This window comes from Doryrhamphus excisus, linkage group LG15 (genome assembly GCF_037039965.1).
Source record: "Doryrhamphus excisus strain RoL-2023G ecotype Guam linkage group LG15, RoL_Dexc_Guam_v1.1, whole genome shotgun sequence".
In the NCBI taxonomy this organism is placed as follows: Eukaryota; Metazoa; Chordata; class Actinopteri; order Syngnathiformes; family Syngnathidae; genus Doryrhamphus; species Doryrhamphus excisus.
The window spans coordinates 11,191,102-11,211,379 of NC_136371.1; the positions used below are offsets into that span (position 1 = coordinate 11,191,102).

Here is a 20,278-nt window from a genome sequence, read left to right on the forward strand (position 1 = left end):
CTTGTTGGAGCTGCTGCTGCTGCTGTGTGCAGCATGAATGTACCTGTAAGTACAATAAAGCCTCATTGGTGGCTTAAAAGGTGGCTTTTTAGGTGTGTGATTAGGTGCATCCCATTCCTTGCCTGTGTTACACCTCTAGAGCACACAAAAAAGGAGGATTGTGGATGATGGCCAAAATAAAAAAAGTGCAGTTCTCTTGTAAGTGGCATCCAAAGTATTGTGTCGTGACCTGGCAGTTATGAGGCTGTGAGTGAAAGTGTAAAGACCTGACCGGTGATTTGGATGAGAAGGGATAAAGCTTGTTAGTGCATGTTTAGAAGATAAAATTAAGCAATATAGTATGAATAAATTATATATACAGTAAAATCTCGTTATATCGATATTGTCGGGAGTCGGAAAAAATATCAATATAACCGGACTGTCGATATATCCGATCCTGCGCCGAACTGCATTAAAAGTGGGCAATAATGCACTCGACATTGTTCTATAGTATAGAACAATGTCCAGCAGCTTAAATCAATCTTTGCTTAAGGATTTCAATACCAAAAAAGAACACGGCCAACGGCTGCTTCCAGTCAACTTTATTTTTCACACTTCCACCACCAGAGCACAGCACACACACGATTCCCGCACTTCCTGGTTCACAGGTCATGCTCAACCCGCCCCACATAGCTGGCCAAACACATGCCTGCAACAGAAGAACCAACTGCGTTCGTGCTTTCTCTCGTGTGTATAGAATCTATACACACGAGAGAAACCACAAACGCCAGCATGTACATATGAAAAACAGTGATTATTGCAAGCGATAAAAAGATATCTGAATACAACACAATTAAATACATGTATTTGTACACTTGTGTCTTCGTTGGAATAGGTGTGTATGCTGTCAGTTGGTTCTTCTGTTGCAGGCATGTGTTTGGCCAGCTATGTGGGGCGGGTTGAGCATGACCTGTGAACCAGGAAGTGCGGGAATCGGTGTGTGTGCTGTGCTCTGGTGGTGGAAGTGTGAAAAATAAAGTTGACTGGAAGCAGCCGTTTGCCGTGTTCTTTTTTGGTATTGAAATCCTTAAGCAAAGATTGATTTAAGCTGCTTTTGTATCAATATAAGCAGACCAAATTGGCTGGCGGGAGATGAAAAGGGCATCGTAGTAACCGGATTATCATAATAACCGGGTATCGTACTAACGGAACTAATTATATCATAAAAGACTAGAAATTTGCCGGGAAATGAAAATAGTATTGTAATAAGCAGTACTATCGATATAATGAGACTTTACTGTACATCTATAAAGTAAATGATATACGAGTAAAATAGTAGTCATAGTAATAGTAATAGTGTTTGTTTTTCATTGTTAATAGACGACACACTCGACCTTTGGGGTTGGTGCTAATAAATTCGACTTGGTCTTTGTGCACCCCAATTTTCACGATTTCTCTTGTAATAAAAATTATGACTCGTTTTTAAACAGAATTGCACTTTGGCACCATGAGGCTAAAGGTGTGAGTTCCAGCAATTTGATGAAGGTGAGAAATTCAATCTTACCAGGATATACAGTACATGAACAATAACTTCCATTCATTTTCCATGAATAGTTATTTTGCTTTGTTTTCTGCATTAGAACTATGAGTAGTCTCTATAAAATGTACATTTTGTTAATATTTGTGGGTGTGTGGAACAGATTTATTGCATTTACATGATTTTCCTATGGAAATATTACCTTGGCTTTACGGTTTGATTTTTGTCTGACCTTTTGGAACAAATTCATGATGAAAACTGAGGTTGCACTGTATGAAGTTATCACCAAAATTATGCTTTTGGTCTGGTTCCTACACTTTGTGTTAGCACTGATTCCATCATGACACAGAGTTTCAGTCATGAGATGGTTTTGTCACTGAACAGACCAGCCAGGAAGCATAAATACTCCATGCCAAACTGCGTCTACCATTTATTACACATAATTACATTCTTAAATAAAAAAACAAACAGTTCCTTGCATAGAGATAGTACAATACCAATTTAAAAAAAGGAATTATGAAACAAACCGGTAACAAAAATAAATCTTTCTCATTTTTCCATAATAAAGAACATTATCGTACTCATACATCATAATATACAAATGATAATCTTGAAACACTTTATACAGCAGAAAGAAACGGAGAAAGACTACAGAGGAGAAAGGAGGATGGTGGGCGGGGTGCAGGGGGACATACTATATGAGCAGAAGGGCTTGGTATCTGATGGAGAGTGAGGGCGAGGAGGGGAAGAGGAGACGCCGGTAGAAAAAAAGGGTCTGATTTAAAATTCAGGAGAGATGCAGCTTGCACCTCAGGCTGAGCTAGTGTGTGTGTGTGTGTGTGTGTGTGTGTGTGTGTTCGCCTGCATGTATAGGGAGTGTCTGCATGCATGCAGGCGCTGAGGGCGTGCTTGCATGTATGTGCACACGTGTGTGTATAAAACAACAACTGTACAGATATGTGGTGGTGGGGTGGTGGAGGTGGAGGGGTGATATGCAAGAGTGGACAGAAAACATGATAGTGACTTTTTTCCAAAAATGAGTGCAAATACAGACAAAAGAATTACACACAGGCACAGCAGAATCGACAATCATTCTTTAAAATGACACAGTAGTGAACAGCAGAAACAAAATAAATTAAAAAAGTAAACATTCACATTTCAAACATGTTCTGGTGTACAGGTGAGAAGAGGAATTAGTTGAGTCGATTCTAAACAATCCGGTTTTTGGGGAATATCCTGGTGTTCCAGTCCAGGGTTGTCCATGAAAACAAAAACCACATCGCCACACAACCATGAACACACATAGAGCTGCCACTGATGCTTCAAACCACTTCATTTTGCTTTGCAAGTTGAATCCACACCTGGACTGAACACTCGGGCTGTGTTCACACAGCAGGGTATTCAAAGCCCATGGTTTTATGTACATTACAAAAACAAATGTGACTTATATTTGTGTGGAACGTGAACACAATGCGTCCGGGAAATGACCAAGCCCAGTCCTGGCACATTTGTGGCAAATGGAGTCACCATTTTTTGGGGAGATTAAGAAGGAAGACAGAACGAATTTTGCCAGTGGCAGTTTGTGGGTCACTGACAGATTTCTGAAACTTTTGCCTCCATCTGTCAGTACCTTTCCCTAACTCTCACACAGCTTTTTGATGATGTATCGGCTGATGTATGCCACCCGTACTGCGACTGCGGTACCATCGGGTTTTCTATCCACATCCAAAAGAGGCCTGGGTCCCACTGTACTTTTCACACTGACATAAAAATATCGGATACAAGTTACATATGAAATAATCGGGGGTGACACTTTAGGGTATGACGCCCAATTCAGATTTTTGTTCATCGTCGCTCAATTAACGTGATCGTTCACATCACCGAAAAATATGTATATGTGTGGAATGTGAACTCAATGCATCCGGGGAGTGACACGCATGCGCACAAAAGTGTGTTTGCAGAGGTAGACATGGCCTCAATTCGTGGTCTCAGTCCTGCCGCACTTATGGCAATTTCAAGAATTTAGTGCAACTAGAGTAAACATTTTCTTAACAAAATGACTCTGTGTTCAAGATTAAGAAGGAAGATGGGAAGAATTTTGGCAATGGCAGTTTGCGGGGCACTTGCCGTGACATCTGTTCCGAGGAACGGTAGGACATTGACGTTGCGAGTTCAATCTGTTCCAAAACATCATCTTTTCGCCGCTGACTGTCTATTTTGGGAATGAATTGTGACGTTTGCCACCTTTCAATGAACGATAAGTCTGATGTAGGCGACATCGACATTCAGACTGCAGTAGCATCGGACTCACATCAGCTTTATGACCTCAATATGAAAGAGGCCTGCGTTGGACTTGGAAAAAAAATAACAAAATTGTCCTGTTGGCACTGACATAAATAAATCAGATACAGGTTGCAAAGAAAATGGAGACTGACCTGTAGTCTGAAAGTAGCGTAGGACTGCTCGCTAGGAGTCGTACATAATGTAAATTCTGGATGATAAGCGGCATTTTTTTCCACATGAAAATAACTTCAGTACCCATGAAGCTTTGGGCGCAGATTCAGGAAGTTGTGTATCGGAGTAGTAACGTGGATGAAAACATCATGTTTTGAAGTCTTTTGGAGAGATTGTGTTTTGATCTCACAAATCTTAAGTATGTTTGATTAAGTTTAGAATTACTCCTGCTTGGACTGTTTGAACCAAGGTTTATAGTGTGTATTTCTGTGTTGCAACACGGACATCTGCGGTTTATAGGTTAGAAGTGCGCTCCATTGGCCCAAATTTACAGTCTAGTCCTAAAAGTGCCTCACTTGACTCAAGTCATCCATTCATCCATCCATTTTCTGTATCGCTTGTCCTCACTAGAGTCGTGGGTGTGCTGGACTCAATCCAAATTCCTAATCAAATGCAGACCGACAATTGTGTGAAGGATTGCAGTTTCAGTCAGCCTGAATCCTGGCATGGCCTCTGTTTTGTCTGTGCTCCCTGGTCGAAAGGCATTTCGCGGAGCTGGCGAGTGGGATTCAGGAGTCAGATCACCATGAACAAATGTGACTACATGTCTTTGTATCTAGAGGTCTTACTCTTTTGTCGTTTCAGGAGCTGATAGGGCAGTTATCTTTGCTGAGTGTGCAGATCTGCTCCTTCCTCTCTTCCTCTTCACTCTAGAAATCTGCTCTCCCGGCCCCCCTGCCGTTCCACCGGAACAATGCGTGACACAAGCCACCAGGCGTGACTTCCTAGTTTAACAATGACATGTAAAGTGGAAAGGTGTGGTTTTAACCGTAAGCGACCGCAACGGCATTCTTGTGTTTTCAGATGCAAGTGCACAGACACATACACAGATACATTCACATTGATTCGGCGCCAATTGATTGGATTTGTCCTCCAACGAGTCCATTCTATGTCCAGCTGGAGATAAATCTCACAAGAAGTCATCAGGAAAGTCCTAGGTGATGCATAGGGCCTGATTTACTGAGACGGCTGCATTTTGAATGGAAGTCTGCTAAATTGGAAAAGTTCTGCATGGAGAGCAATCTGTTGGCTTGTCAGATGCCAATCACTCTCAAAGGCCCGAGAGATCATTTCAGGCATCTGCAGTTTGTATTTGGCTGCATCCATTCCCAAAGAGTTCTTCAGAATGGTCTATTCGGAACAAATAGGAGATCTTTGCTTAGAAACATATAGCCTTTACATACATAGCGATCCGATCCTGTCTGATGTGCTATTACAGTCAGAAAAATGCTTGGACTTGTGCCTCCCAGTCTGACGCACCGGGGCCTTACTTTTTAACAAAAGGTTTGTAAAGAGTCAATTGTGCAACAGTTTCAGCTCCAAAGAGCCACGCTGAGGAGCTGTTCGATCTCTCCGGATGTCTCCGATGCTTCGGTTCAACGGGAGATGGCCTCTCTTTCCTAGGAGTAGATTAGTTGACCACATCCAGAGGACACACCCTTTGGATGATGGCCATAGACCCGCACAGCTCTACAAATGGCCTCAGTCAACCTCCGCTGGCTGAAACATGCTCCCATTGTCAAGTCTCCAAATCTGATTCAAACAAGCGCCATCGGGCCAAAATGATTCATAAATAGCTCCAGTTGGTAGGTGGGAGAGGTCAAATGGAAAAATCATATGAGATGATGTAACCTTTGACTGAACAGAAAGGCTGCAGCAACCCAGTGAGATGGCGTTGAGCTCAAAGGGGACCAAAATATACAAGTGCTAAATTGGCTGCACGTGAAGCAATGCTGCATTAACATGCCTGACATTTTGTATTGCAAGGGAGGCAAAAGTCGGAAGTTGAAACAAAGAGCTGCCAACTAAAGGTCATCAATTCCGGGAAGCAAATGACACTGAATGGAGTCTTGTGTGACCCGTTTGTTGCCTGTCTGTGTTCAAGCCCGTGGTGTCATCAGAGATCCATACATCTGAGATTCTGCTCCCTCTCTCTCTCCCCTCATCCCTGCCCCCGTTGCCTTCAGACCTCTCCTCGAATGCCTCAGATGTGCCTCTTCATGTGCAGCGCCAGATGATCTGACCGTGAGAAACACCTGCAAACAACAGAGGGGGGAAACGGGCTGTTAGCTTGAAAGTGAGGCACGGCAAAGAGGTTTATTTAGTCAATGTTGCTAATGTAGCTGTTACGTAGCAAGCGCTGAGCCGTGGGCGTCGATGCAATTAGTGCGCATGTAGCAAATTCACAATCAGCATTTTCAGGTGCCTCTACTAATGATTGGAGCTGAGCAACTCCCGGCAGCAGACAAAAGACAAACTGCAAAACCCACAACGTGCCAGTTGGATGAAATGCGGCCGTGTCGCAAAGGTAATAGCCTCATATTGACACATGCATACATACGTACATACATATATACATACATACATACATGCATGCATTAATTCATTATACTCTCCACGACTACGGCAAGACGAACACTATTCTTGCTGAGTGTGTGCCCAACTAATGCCGCACTCCTGGGGGAGGGATGCAAGTGGTGCTTTCTTTTAGATAATTGCAGGCTGTATGCTCTGGTGATTAGTATGCTGGGGAATATTTCAGACATAGGGATGTTGAACATGCTGCTGGCATGATTCCATTTAAGTCTAAAAATAAACATGAAAATTGTAACGCTGTTTTCTAATACAAGCCGAGTCGAGCGCATTTAATTGCAGATTTGAGGTCAACATAGTATATATTCTCTCTTCTCTTCAGCTTCAGCATTTCCATGCAAACACTGATTTTTTTATTGTGTTCTCACTCAGCGAAAATTAAGCTCACAGAAATCAAACTATTTGGAAAATCCTGGCTAAGCTTAAGTCTTTCCCAAATTCTGTGGAAACTCAAAGTCAAAAACCACAACAAAATTAACAAAACGTCAAGCTCCAACCACTGCACTGCATCTCATGAGCGACCTCAGCATACTTCATAAAGCCTCATTTCAGTTGGCACTAAAGCATAAACAGTGGTTATGCTTTTTTTTTGTGGATTTGTGTGGCTTTTACCAAAACCATTCTCAACATAAAGTGTTAAGAGAGCATAAACTAAAGGTTACAGGTTGTAACATTTCACACAGTATAGTACATATATCTTCCCACGGGACAACTATAGAAAGGACACTTGGATTCAGTCATCCCTTGTTTATTGCAGTTAATTGCTTCTGGACCCAACCGCCATAAGTACATTTCCTCAAAGTAGGATTCACCATGAATAAACCGAACATTTCCGTAGTTAGAGCATAGAAAACCCGTTTAAGACTTTAGTACTTTAGTAACCATTATTATAGCCCTGTAAACATGAAATAACACTCACATTAGACTAATGTGCTGGCTAAGGGATCACTGCAGGGCCATAAAAGACGACCGCTGTTCATAGCATATACCAAGCTACTGAGCTAACAGGTTAGCCTCCAATTTACTTGAGCTACACTTACGAAAGTGTAGCTTGTGGAGTGGAGAAGAAGGTCAAAGAAAGAAGACAAAAACGTACCACTTCCACACGGAGTGGGAAGATGACATTTGGGACCTGCTATGGCTGACTACATGCACTGATAAGGTAATGTCTCAACAATGTAACATTACTGATGTCTGACCAGAATACATGATATGACTTATCTTTCAATCATTTTTGTACTAATAAAGGCCATAGTCAACCACAAAACACTGGCATTGGCACTGAGCTCGACGGCCCAACATCTGTGAGATAGCAAAGGACACTGAGGAAGTTCCTTTCCATCGTGGACAACAACCATCTTCCAATGCACAGCATCACCTCACAACAGAAGAGCAGTTCAAGTGGCAGATTACTATCACTGTCCTGCTCCATGGAAAGACTGAGCACATCATTCCTCCTTCTGAAGGGATGGCTGTATACTTTAGACTAGACTAGACATACTAGACTGCAAGGCAGTATAGATTGTTATCCACTGAAATTACTCAACACAAGATTGCCACACAAATTCTGTCTTGCCGATATAGTCACGCATTGTGGCCGTGTCATGGTCTGGGACTGCATGAGCTGTGGTTAATCGGGGGAAGCATAAATTCCAAACGGTACTGTGACATTCAAAAGGACAATGTGATCTCCTCCTTTCGAAAACTGGACAAGGCGTCCACTAATTAGTGATGCCACCATGGCGTGGAAGAGGATTCCAGGAACATCCTGTGCAGCTCTGGTGAAGTGTGAGTTGTACTCGAGTGATGGGATTTTTCGTCTCGTTTTTGTTGTTGTAGTTTATACTGATTTAGTCCCTAAATACATCAAAGCTTTTCTTTCCTGCTGTTATTTTCCTCAACTTTCCAGCATGTAGTCTGAAATTATGTATCACCATTCATTCTCTGCTGTCACGGCATAAATCAACTGTCTAATCAATCAAATGCATTCGCACTTCCTTGTTCACACTGACGAACAGGCAGACATAACGTGTGATGACACCTCTCATTTGCCAACAAAAATCCCTGCTGGAAACCATGCTTAACAGTTCCCTAATGTTCTTCATGAAAGCGGGGTTGAACTATGTGGAATGTGTTTGAATCCAGACGAAAAGCTGAAAATTGGCAAGCCTTTTCCAACCTGTTTGCTAATAGATGTTCCTGTGACATCAGGAATTTAGTGGCCCAAAAAAAACACAACAACCTGGGAGGAGTATCACTGAGATAATCCTAGCCTGTTGTTCCAGCGATCGTGTCTGCCATTTGTGTGTCTACTGACACCTTGTGACCAGTGTACCGCATATCACGATTTCAATGTGTCTTCTTTGTTTGTATTTTAGCTGATTTAGCTATTTTTCTGCCTGAAAACGCTTCATTTAGTCAGCAAATATGTATAATTTGCTCAAGTATGCATACTTTGATTTTTACTACAGGTCGTATTCAACCACAAAACAGCAAGATTTAAAATGATTATATTCATATAGATGTGATATTAGAACCGTGAATTTGAAATTCTTCATTTCATGATTTTACTGCAAAATTACAGTGTTAAAAACAATGTTGGGTGTTAGGAATGAACCTACATCACAATAACAGGACTACTTTATTCTCTTATTCTGCCTTATTCTGCTGTGTGCTGGCAATCATTGCGGCACAAGTGCCTTTCGTTATCTCCTGCTTTCGGCTGACTTGCTGCTCGGTGCCTCATGGCATCGTGCCCCCTTGTGTATAATACCCCCACCCCCCCCACACACACACACTGATCGTGGGGGCCTATGCATGGCACGTGTTCTGCGTGAAGGCAGGGGTGGTCCTGCTTATGACACTACTCAGACGTCTTTTTTGTTAGACTAAGGTCCATGACTGTTGACCCTGGAATTAATCTTTTCTTACGGGAAAAAAAGTGTCCCAGAAATGATACGGAGCCACTTGTTGTTTTAGGATGAGCTTCAAAAGTCTGCAACTAAGACCTCTATGGGCCTGGCGTTAGGTAAGTCATTAGTCGTCTTGGCTGATCTTCAAAGGTATGAGTGGGTTTTGTATTTAGATGCTATTCAGTGGTTGTTAAAACATGCAGAAAAAGATTTTTTATATTCCATTATAATGTGAAAACAGGACTTTTTAACACGTCTGACTGCTTCTTTCCAGTAAGACAGAGAGGGCTGTCAGGATGAATCAGTGTTTGGCCGAAGGGCGGAGTTCCACCAGTCATCTGTTCCTGTCACACCTGCATGCATATGTGTGTGTGTGTGTGTGTTGCTTCTTTTGCCACTGTGTAGCAAACACGTGGGAAGAACAACTTAGGAGACACTCAAGGGTGTTTTTGTGTGTGTCTAGGAGCAGCAAGACAGATGGTAAAGTATGAGTCACGACTTGGGGGCACGACACCAGCTGGCACACCATGGTTCTTTCAACCCCCCATCACCACTCATCTCCCAAAGCACACTCCGACCCATCCTCGATCTTGTCTTCTCTGTTTCCCCTCTTCCTTCATCACAGTAGGATGTGCGCTGGGCCCGAGGGGTCGGGCGCTGTGCAACATGACAGAGATGAGCCCAAATTAGGGATGCGCCTGCAGGGTGGTGGTGGTGGCGGGAGGGCTCGGATGGGGCGGGGGTGGTGGGGGGACTGGAGGTGGGGGTTTACTGTACTTACAGTCTTTCCAGCTGAGACCTGCTGATGACAGATGCACTGACGACCATGAGACTCTCATCAACATAAGGATGCTTTCAGTTGACCCCCCCCCCAGTGGAAAAAGGCTCTTATTGTCCTACGACGTGCTGATACTCACGATGTAAAACGGCCTAATTTATTGTCACATTTGCAGCATATGCACATAATACTGTTGACTAGTCTTATCTAACAATGCAGTTATTTTTCAATATAGTCATTGACACTGATATACGGGCCAATATGGCCCCATAAAACGGGCTTTATGACGCAGCAGATGCTTTACAGCTCTCTCAGATTTATACTGTTGGATGCGCAATTCAACCGGATCACAAAAATGACCTTTCCATCCAAGAAGCCATTCCCCAGAAGACAAAATTGCTGCGAGATCCCTGAGGTGTCAGCAAGGGTCCTATCACAGACAGAGGCTTGTAATTAAAACAGGGCTAAAGATTTTTGTGTCACAGTCGAGCCTGATCTTTTTATAGCAAATAATGGCCCCTGAATGCCTGATGACTTCGCCCAGCCGGGCTGCAAATTAACATTTTGCTTGTGTTTCATAATTAAACAGGGGGCTGCGGTGACTAATTAAGGTGGGGATTCAAAATTACAAATTACGTCACGTCATCACAGAATCTTTGCTTCAGATCAAAACATCTTATGCCTTTTCAATAGCGAAGCATGGAGAGAAAGATGAAAGTGAGCACAAAATAAAGCTTAATTCCAGGGCCCCTCACCCATCTGGCAAATAATTAAATATTTAGGCATTGAATTAACGTGTGGGGCATACTGCTTAGCTGGTCAGTTCACTCTGCTCAAGGACGCTTGGGATCAGGGCAGCACACAAGGTTTGCTGGGTTGGGCTACTGCTTGAGGCTGTATTTACAGCAACACACTGACCTGTATTTTGGATCATCCTGGGCATCAGAGAGATCACCACAAATACAAAATAAGGCATCATCCACACAAACAAGCAACAGTCAAATTCAGTGTGTTAGAAGATCTGTTAGACATCATACACATGAATTATGGGCCTGCAAAGCACAGCGTAGCAGACCATTCTACAGTATCAGTCCTCATACTTAATTATGGGCCTGCAAGCATGGTTAAATCACTGGACAGGTCATGATCGCAGATAGTGTTCCATTTATGGTATGTAACATTTTGTGCAATTTCATGGTGATGGAATGGACAAGCCATTGGCCACTTGATTATGAACCTTAAGCCCATATTGTGCCCAAAGTGTTATATGACTGGATGGGTCTCGATGAGGGGAGGGGTCTTATTTATTTACTTTTAGCCTTTTAGCCTCAGGAACCCATCCTTCAGGCCATACCGTGCATATCCTGCAAGCAACCAGCAAGGATACAAAGCCAGGTCAGAGGTAAGCAACAGGCAGGCCCATTAATATTTTCCGGGGACATTTTTTCTATTTTGATGTTGCAATTGAAATGCAATCAAAAGAGTCGTGTTAGGGGACAGTTTGTGAATGATGGCTTATGTTACATGAGCAATCCTGCCTATGCGCTCCCCAAGTGGGCCAGCAATCTTCTTGTCATCCCCCTTGATTAAAGTCAAGCTCCACACACTCCAACATGTAACATGGCATGAGAGCGGCAATTAACACTTTGAGTGGCACAAAGAAAAAGGCTAAATTGTGTGTGTGCTGCGGGATACGAGTGATTGGGGTGCTTTGACAGACCTGTCGCAGTGGTTACACTTGAAAGGCTTGGCACCGGTGTGTTTGCGGTAGTGCCTCGTCAGCTCGTCGCTCCGGGCGAATCGCCACTCGCAGCCTTCCCATGAGCACTTGTAGGGCTTCTCACCTGCATGGGGGAGGGGGAGAAAAACACCTGTTTCATTCACAATAAAATGCTAGGCAAACACACATAACTCTTTGGTTTTGTCCTTGTGCTGAAATAATCGCGCTAAGGGCAAACGTGCCAACGGTCTTTCATTGGTTAACTAATGTACTTTACCTCCCTGAGTAAATATACGGATACAGGTTGTTTAGATGAGTTACAGATCCAGATCCAGATAGTGGTGTACTCACTCATCCCTAAGCATTACATTTGAATGCAATGCTAACTAAGGCCCCACTCCACGGTATGCTAAAGACTGTCGTTTGACCCCACAAAACAGCGAAACCATCACACTGGGTCTCACACAAAGTTGTCAGACTAGAGCTGTCTTTTCTAGTCTAACTAGTGTTTGTCCCACCAATTCTTTGAGCATGGAATGATGAAGTATGCTCAAATGAGGGCCAAACATCTTCTAAGACAACCTGGACAGTCTGGTGGTGATCGATTCAATGCCCTGAGAAAAGTGTATTGGTCAATTTCTTTATTTTTGTTGTAGATTGAAAATATTTGGTTTCCACATGAACAAATGAATATGAGACTCAAGAGCAACATTTCAGCTTTTATTTCCATGTATTTACATCTGGCTTGGATCAACAGCTTAAAAGATAAAAACTTGTGTTTGAAGCCACCTCATCAGTCAATAAATAAAAGAAACCGTCAATACTCAGTTTCAGATTGGTAGCATAGGTTTTTCCTGTGTAGATTGCATTTATAATGAAGCTAAAAGAAGATGGAAACGTAATCTGAAATATTACACAAACATTAACCATAGACAATAAGTGTAGTACTAGAAGTAACAGATTGTTGCTGTTCTTCTTCATGAAGTACACCATCAAGAAGAATAGCAAGGCCAGGCTGAAATTCCAAAAAGGAGCCTGAAAAGGAGCCTAAAAATTCTGAGACAAAAGTTTTTTGACCTTTTAGTATGGTTAGTGATCTTTAGTCGAGCTCTAAAAATGGGCGCATAAAAAAAAAATGCGGCTTTTATTGTACTTTTGCGGTGTGGGGAACTGGAGGGCAAGAGTTGCAGTTTTCACTGAACCTGCAGACGACTATACATACCTAAAAAACTATTTAGAAGGAACGGGACCTGACTTATATGTTTTTAGGACTATGAGGGCAAAGTATGCGCGGCGAATCCGTACAGTGGCTTTGATTCCAACCTGAAACATCTTTCAGTGTTCATCACGGTGCTGCTGTGCTGCTTATTAATTATCAATAAGATAAAAATAAGAACTACAGAAGAAGCAATAACACATATCCTTCCTGCTCCACTTCTCAGAAACACTCCGAACAGCAGGTCTGGGCCATCCGGCTCCGGTCAATGAACCCCCGGGAGACAGGGATGCCTGACTGTGTTGCCTAGCAACGGCGCTGAGGGGGGAGGAGTGTGTGGATGCTGGGTGCATGCAACATGAGGAGGCAGTAGTCAGTGCAGCTGCCTAGATCTGGCGACGGCACGGCGCCATGCCACCGGCCAATTACCAGGCACGCCGGCAGAGCACGGAGGCAGTTGCTAAGCAACGGTAACTGTAGAGACATACAGGGCAAAGGGGGAGTGATAGTGAGAGGTGGTAGCGGTGGTGGTGCGGAAGGAAAGAGGAATGGGGGGCACTGAGAGACCAGAGCCTGCAGCAATAATAACCACTCAGCTACCAAATCCTCCATGATACGCTGCCCCCCGTTGCCTGGCAACACAGCCCCCTCCCCCGCTCTTTTCTTTCTCAAGATGCCCTCGTACAGACAGACAAGTGCGCACACATAAATACACATGGACGCATATCTGGTGGGACCGGGTGCCAGTCGGTAATCGAATCCATTGCATGAGCTCAAACTCTGATCATCTTCTGTTCCGTGTGGATGAATTTGCCTGTAAAACACGTAGCACTATATCAGTTTTCATTATTAATTTGTTCCAAAAGCTTTGACAAAATCAAAATGTACTCTAAGTGAATCAATTTTTCCGAAATAGGAACGTACATAAAGTGAAGACTATAAAGTGAGACACACAAAAATACAATTTATAGAGAAAAATAGTATTTTTACAAACAAACAATGCAAATTAGTTTGTGGATGGAGCCATTATTGATATGGACTTCCTGTACATCCTGACGGGATCGAATTCAATAGTGTTTCTCACCTTATTGACTTTCTTTGGTGCTATCATGAGTTATTTTCCAACCATAATTTGTTTGGGCATCCCATTTTACCCACTGATACAAACAAACCCAGTTGCGTGACAACATTTTTGTCGACAACGAGGGCGAGTGAAAACTGCGGTTTGACTGTCACGGATTACATTGGTGATGATTTCATATCCCATCAATACATAAATCACCTAAATAATAAGCATCTCCCTTGTTAAAATGTGTTTCGGCATGTCGGGCTGTCCAAAAGCTTTTTCCCTTTCAAAAGCCTTGTGTAGTAATCAAATAGGCAATTATACAGTTCGCATCCGTAATCTGATAACTGGGTGTTTCCTGATTCACAGTAATCTTATTATGTGTAATCTGTTACTTCCAAACGTTTTCCCCACCCCCCCTCTCTCGACATACACACGCACACACATACAGAGAACATACTCCAGCCTCTCAGGTGCCAGTGTTGATCTTAATTGCATTCCCTCCATTAACTGGAGCCAACGCTGGGCATCTGGGTCTCAGAGGTCATTAGAGAGGCTCTCAGAGAGCGCTTTACAGGCTCCGACCAGCAACCACCACTTCAGCCTTTGATATGAGTGAGAAGGAGAGCTTTTGGGGGGAGTCGGGTCAGGGCTGCATGGCGCTAGGAAGATGAGAGATGGTGCAGCATGTTAAAGACTGCCATAAGAGAGTTGGCTCCAATCCTCGCATACATATCAAAACGGCAGTTTTTCTCTCAATAAACTGCTTTAAAATGGTCATGTAAGAAAACATAACTGCATACTGACATCATTTAGCTGCTGATGACTTTCCCAGAAACCCGGGGAGTGACCATGGAAATGATGACGGGGGCAATAACCTTGACAACCACAACACAAACCGTCATGCTTTTGTCCCGGTTTTGCAGCCAAAACCAAGATGTTGGCATGGTTACACACTAATGTTGACCCGAACTGATCCTGAACATTGGAAGTCCATGTGTTTAACAGGTTTGAACCACAAGGGAGTCATGTAAACCACAGTATTTCGGGAAGAAAGTCAGAGGAGAGGAGCAATGACGGTGATGAGGATGTCAAATAGGAGCCCGAGGAAGACGAGGGAGAATGAGTCGGGTGGCCTTGTGTTTCAGCTATTCCCTCAACTTGCCCGCTATCTAATTGTACCATTCCTTATCTGTCATAAGCCTATTCACAAAAAAGTCGACAGGGCAGCGCCATTCCATGCCGCCCCATCCAATTCCAGATTAAATCGTCGTCTTTTCTCCAGCGGTAATTTATGGAAATAACACGTAAGAAAAAGAGGATTTGAGTAATGACATCTTTAAGCGTGTCAGGATAATAGCACTGTGAATGGGGGAGCCCGGCGCACCGCTGTCGCTACATGAAGAGGGTCGCTCTCTTGTTCCCTCCCTTGTGTCGCCTGCCTTGCTTGACTCTTGGTTCACTCTTAACACACCTCTCTTCGACTGCTCCTTCACATCGAGAGGAGCCATCTGAGGTGGCTCGGGCATCTCGTCTGGATGCCTCCCTGGTGAGGTCTTCTGGGCATCTCTGTGTGGAGTTTGCATGTTCTCCCCGTGCGTCCGTGGGTTTTCAACAGATACTATGGTTTCCTCCCACATTCCAAAAACATGCATGTTAGATTACCCATAGAATGTGAGCGTGAATGTTTGTTTGTCTATATGAACCCTGCCACTGGCTGGAGACCAGTCCAGGCTGTACCCCGCCTCTCGCCCGAAGTTAGCTGGGTTAGGCTCCAGCAGATTCCCGCGACCCACGTGAGGATAAGCGGCATAGAATGGCTGGATGAAGTTGAACAGAACACTGTGCCAAGCTGCTATGATGTCACTGACTGTCTCCATCCTGCCTACACAACCTCCACCTCAAACACAACGCAAGCCACATTTCATTCTTGGACATCCAAGCGATGCTGTTGCCCTGACATACGTGCCATGACCTGCCTCCATAAACTGTTATGTCTCCAACATATTTGTAGTTTCAAGATGATTACAGCACCTGCAAAATGTGGCCAGTCTCTGACCTAGACCTGCAAGAAGCTGGGAGGATGAGGGACTGGAAATAAAGCAGGGAATGGCAGCCGGCCTATCCAGGTCAATCCATCCATCACTGAGCCGTTACTCAGATGGAGGACAGCTCACCGACAGTGGTCTGAGTGGTTTGGGATTGAGATGGAGGAGTGAGAGAGTTATGGCAAAAGGACCCTCCCCCTCTTGGTGACAGCCTTGTCACCGGGTTTGGGTAGAAAGAGAACATTTTCTGTTTGTTTTTTTTCAGTGGTTCCAGAGGTGGAACGGGTCATTCAGTAGGAAGAGTGTCGGTGGTTAAAATTCTGCTTCGTCTGTTCCAGTAACCAATGCTGTGTTCTTATCAAGACGCTCCACCCACTTTACCTTCAGGTTGCGCAAACATGGCATCTTTTGCTTCACTGAAAAAGATGCCATGATGAGATGATCATGCGAGAAGAGTGAGGGTAAGTGCTAAGGGTAAGAGATAGGGTGAGGAGCTTGGTCATGCCAGGCCGGGAAGAGATCCCGGCACAAACCTGGAGGCTGAACTAAGGAGAACGAGGAACTAGAAGAAGTGACCAGGAAGTCTGGCCTTTCCTACTGACATTGCTCTCTCGGACCAAGATAAGCAGAGGAGAATGGATGGGTGAATGTGTGACGAAAGCAGGAGGAACAGACATCCAAAACATCTTCTGGATGCAGACAATCCTCACCTGTGTGTGTCCTCTGATGGGCCTTCAGGTGGGAGCTCTTGGTGTAAACCTTCCTGCAGCCATTGAACTGACAGCGGTGGATCCGTTTCTTGTTCTCTGGCAGCTCGCCCATCACGCACGGTACTCCCTCGTCTTCCTCCTTCACCCGGACCGGAAGTGAGTGTGCTGCCACCAGCCGGGCCGCACTGAGTCCCACCTTCCTGGCCACCAGCTTGAGGGTGAGCGTCCCATCAGTGGAGGATGTCAGCGACGGGCTGGGTTTCACAAGGTGCCGGCCCAGTTCCGGGGACGAGGGTGGCGTCAGGGAGGTAACTGCACTTAGCTGGGCTTGGTGAGCCCCTTCAACCCCTTCTGTTGCTTCTGGGCCCTTTGGTTCTCTTTTTATTGACGCGGTGAAAGTGAAGTTTTTGCGTGTGGGGCAGAGTATCACTGTTGCTGGGCTTGAGGGCTCAGGTAGGCTGGGGTGCAAGACATCTGCAAGTTCTTCCTCGCCATCCTCCTTCAGGTAGGCCGGGGTCAAGAGGCCTTCCAAGTCCTGGTCAAAGAGCTCTGACAGACGCTTGGGCTCTGTCTGCAAATAACGCTCCAATTCCAGGCAGGTCTGGAAGACACAAAAACAGAACAGTCACTCTCTAATTCCACGTGACAACATCCATTATCAAATACGCCATCATGCACCGTTGGGAAGACCTATGCAGCATCCTCGACTCACTCGCTCTCACACATGGCCAGAAATGTCTTCCAGTGCTTACAAGCTGATTGACTGCTTGGGTTGAGGAGATGTCCTAAAGTGCACGGAACACCTATCAAGCAACATTTCATTGAGCTTTGACAAGCGTGCATACACCGGCTTCTAAGCGAGCCAAGATTGGAAGATTTACTCCTCCTTAGTTCTGGTCTGCTTCCTCCCAATTACTTCCCGCACCTCCTCATAGACACCAAACAAAAGACCCCTGATTTGTGCACACTGGCACCCTGAGGAGTCTATTACCTTACACTACACCACACCGGCAACCCAGCCAGGGGGAGAGGTTCCCAATGTCCAAGGATAAAGCTATTATGTGCAAGCGTCTGGCACCAGTTTGATCCCAGGGATGGTTGTAGCCACTAACCCGTTTTGACAGCTGAGATGGAGGCAAGCAGCTCTGGCGGGTGCGCGCTACTCCCCACTTCATTTGTGTGTAAATAGGCACTGACACACCGAGTAGCTGCTTCCATTATCAGGAATAAGGTTGAACACACTGAACACATCAGAGACATTTACAACCCCCCCACCCGCTCAGTCCCTCCTCCATCCTTCCCTCCTTGTTTGCACCTTCTAAAAATAAAGTCACACATTTCTCTTCTTTTTTTGTAAAGGGTGGGGTCTGTTGCTAAGGGAATGTGTCTTCCAGGAACAAAAGGGATTTTTTTTGGGACTGTTTACATCATTTGCATGTTGACATCAAATTAAAAAGCAACTCGAGACCATCCGTCTCCTCCCTCCAGCACACACCTTCATGATTTCTTCCTCTCCGTCAACGATTTAGACAATAACGGGATGTTGCCATAAAATGGCCATAATAAAAAGGCAGTAAAGCATTCCAACATGATGGTAACATACAGTAAAAAGCCATGTTCCTAACTGCTCCCTCCTTGCACCTTTCTAAGTATTGATTTTCCACAAACAGCCCCTTTTACCTCATTTTTCCCTCCTCCTCTCCCAAGGTGAGTACTAATTATCTGCCTAAACCAGCCACTTAAAGACGAATTTCTTCAGCAAAGCACCGCCAACTACAAACCAAGGTGAATGTGTTTTTTTGTGTGTGTGTGAGTTAGTCCGGGCAGGCAGGAAAAGAGGATAGAAGTAAGTGGGAGGAAGAAGCGAGTGCAGAGCGAATGAGACGGGTGGCGGGGGGATGAGGTGAAGCAAGCCGAGCCGAGGAAGGTCTTGACTTCATTTTCTCCGCAGGGGGAAAGGAGTAGTGAATCCTCTTTGTAAGTGTGACATTTGGTGTAAGAGGATCCTGTCAGCCGGGCCTTTGCACACACAGAGGAGCATGCATGGGTACAAAAGCAGATGCTAAATACAAGGTTGCAACCCACAGCGATCTGATGGTGCATAAGGTGCAACCTGGGCAACTTATTCTATCCATATGTGGTGACACTAGCATTGTTGGAACAGCAGGTCGGGAAGTTTTTAATCAGTAGCCCGTGTGTGTCGATGAGAACTCAGTGTGGGTGGTGGCTCCCCACTTGTGTGCACATTACTTTGCATGTCTGTGTATGAGAAGCATAATTATGCTGCGAGTGTAATTATTCAGGGATCGTGTTTTTGTGTGAACACCTACGCTCATGCATAAACAAATCTTTTTGCTGATTTGGTGCCCTGAAGTGTGTTTGTGTTTGTGTGAGCCAGCATCAAGAGCCAGCAGTACCACAAAATGGCCAAGATAAAGGAATTCTAATGCCCCCCTTTGAGTCTCCTTGGCGCAGCGCCCCTCCGGAGTGCTGACGTCCACAGGTTCTGCACCAAGCCAAGTTCTATTTTCCTCAAAGGCTTTTGGGATGATTCCTTCTTGAGGGCTAGGATGAGCCGGGACAATCTGCCGGCTATTCCAGCTGCTAAACACAGAATGTGTTGGTGGCTCAGGTGTCAAGTGCTGGTTCAGCACCCACTTCCTTGCATAAGTTAACCCTCAGATCCTCCTGTGTTTGTGTTTACACAGATAGTAAAAATTTGATCAAAACACACAATGACATCCATCTACTAATACAACATGTCAGGGTTTGCCGTACATCAACACGGGAGCACCGAGGACCATATATTGAAAAATGAAAGGATGCAAGGGACACTTCAATATCTCCACGTGATAACAAATTGAGTTATACTTATACACTGTTTTATTTCCAAAAATAGTCCGCATCTCAGATTTGTGATTATGAACTTTTTAAACTCTTTTTTTTGTATTTTCAAACTATTTCAACTTACAGTAATTTTTCTGTTCATGCACTTTCACTACGAGAGTCCTTTCTCTGGATCAGCGTCTACAGTATTTCAATATGCTGACTGGTTTTGGGATCCCACCCTGTGATGTGTCGTTTTTCGGCTTTGCGTGGAGACGAACACACATGTTGTGTAAATGGAGATTCAATTGGATGTTCTTTGATATTCTTTGCTTTCCATTCTCTTTCACAGAGACAGGCAACAACATTTGTGTCCTATTTATATGATTTGTGAGTCGTCTGCAGCTCCACTGGATGGGTGGAGCAGGTTCATTATCTTGAGCACCTGCAGCTGTGCATCAGTTGACAGCACTTAGTGACACGTTTGACACTGTAAAAAAAAACACTATGTAAGATTTGCTCTGCAAAAGGGACACTTTGACAACACATTCATCTGCTTTGATGCATATTCATTAATGAGTGCGCAGTTGAGAAATGTT

General features: G+C 44.4%; 1 protein-coding gene across 1 annotated transcript in view; it reads right to left on the reverse strand.

The window, feature by feature from the left end:
• Positions 1 to 1,933: 1,933 nt before the first annotated feature.
• LOC131104738 (Krueppel-like factor 7) overlaps positions 1,934 to 20,278 on the reverse strand; it is a 31,388-nt gene continuing 13,043 nt past the window's right edge. Inside the window, exons 2-4 of the mRNA XM_058052235.2 lie at positions 16,854 to 17,454; positions 11,814 to 11,937; positions 1,934 to 6,066 (exon numbers count right to left, since the gene is read on the reverse strand). Of these exons, the coding sequence (XP_057908218.2) occupies positions 6,015 to 6,066; positions 11,814 to 11,937; positions 16,854 to 17,454 (777 nt within the window). The 3' untranslated portion in view covers positions 1,934 to 6,014. The remainder of the gene's footprint in view (positions 6,067 to 11,813; positions 11,938 to 16,853; positions 17,455 to 20,278) is intronic.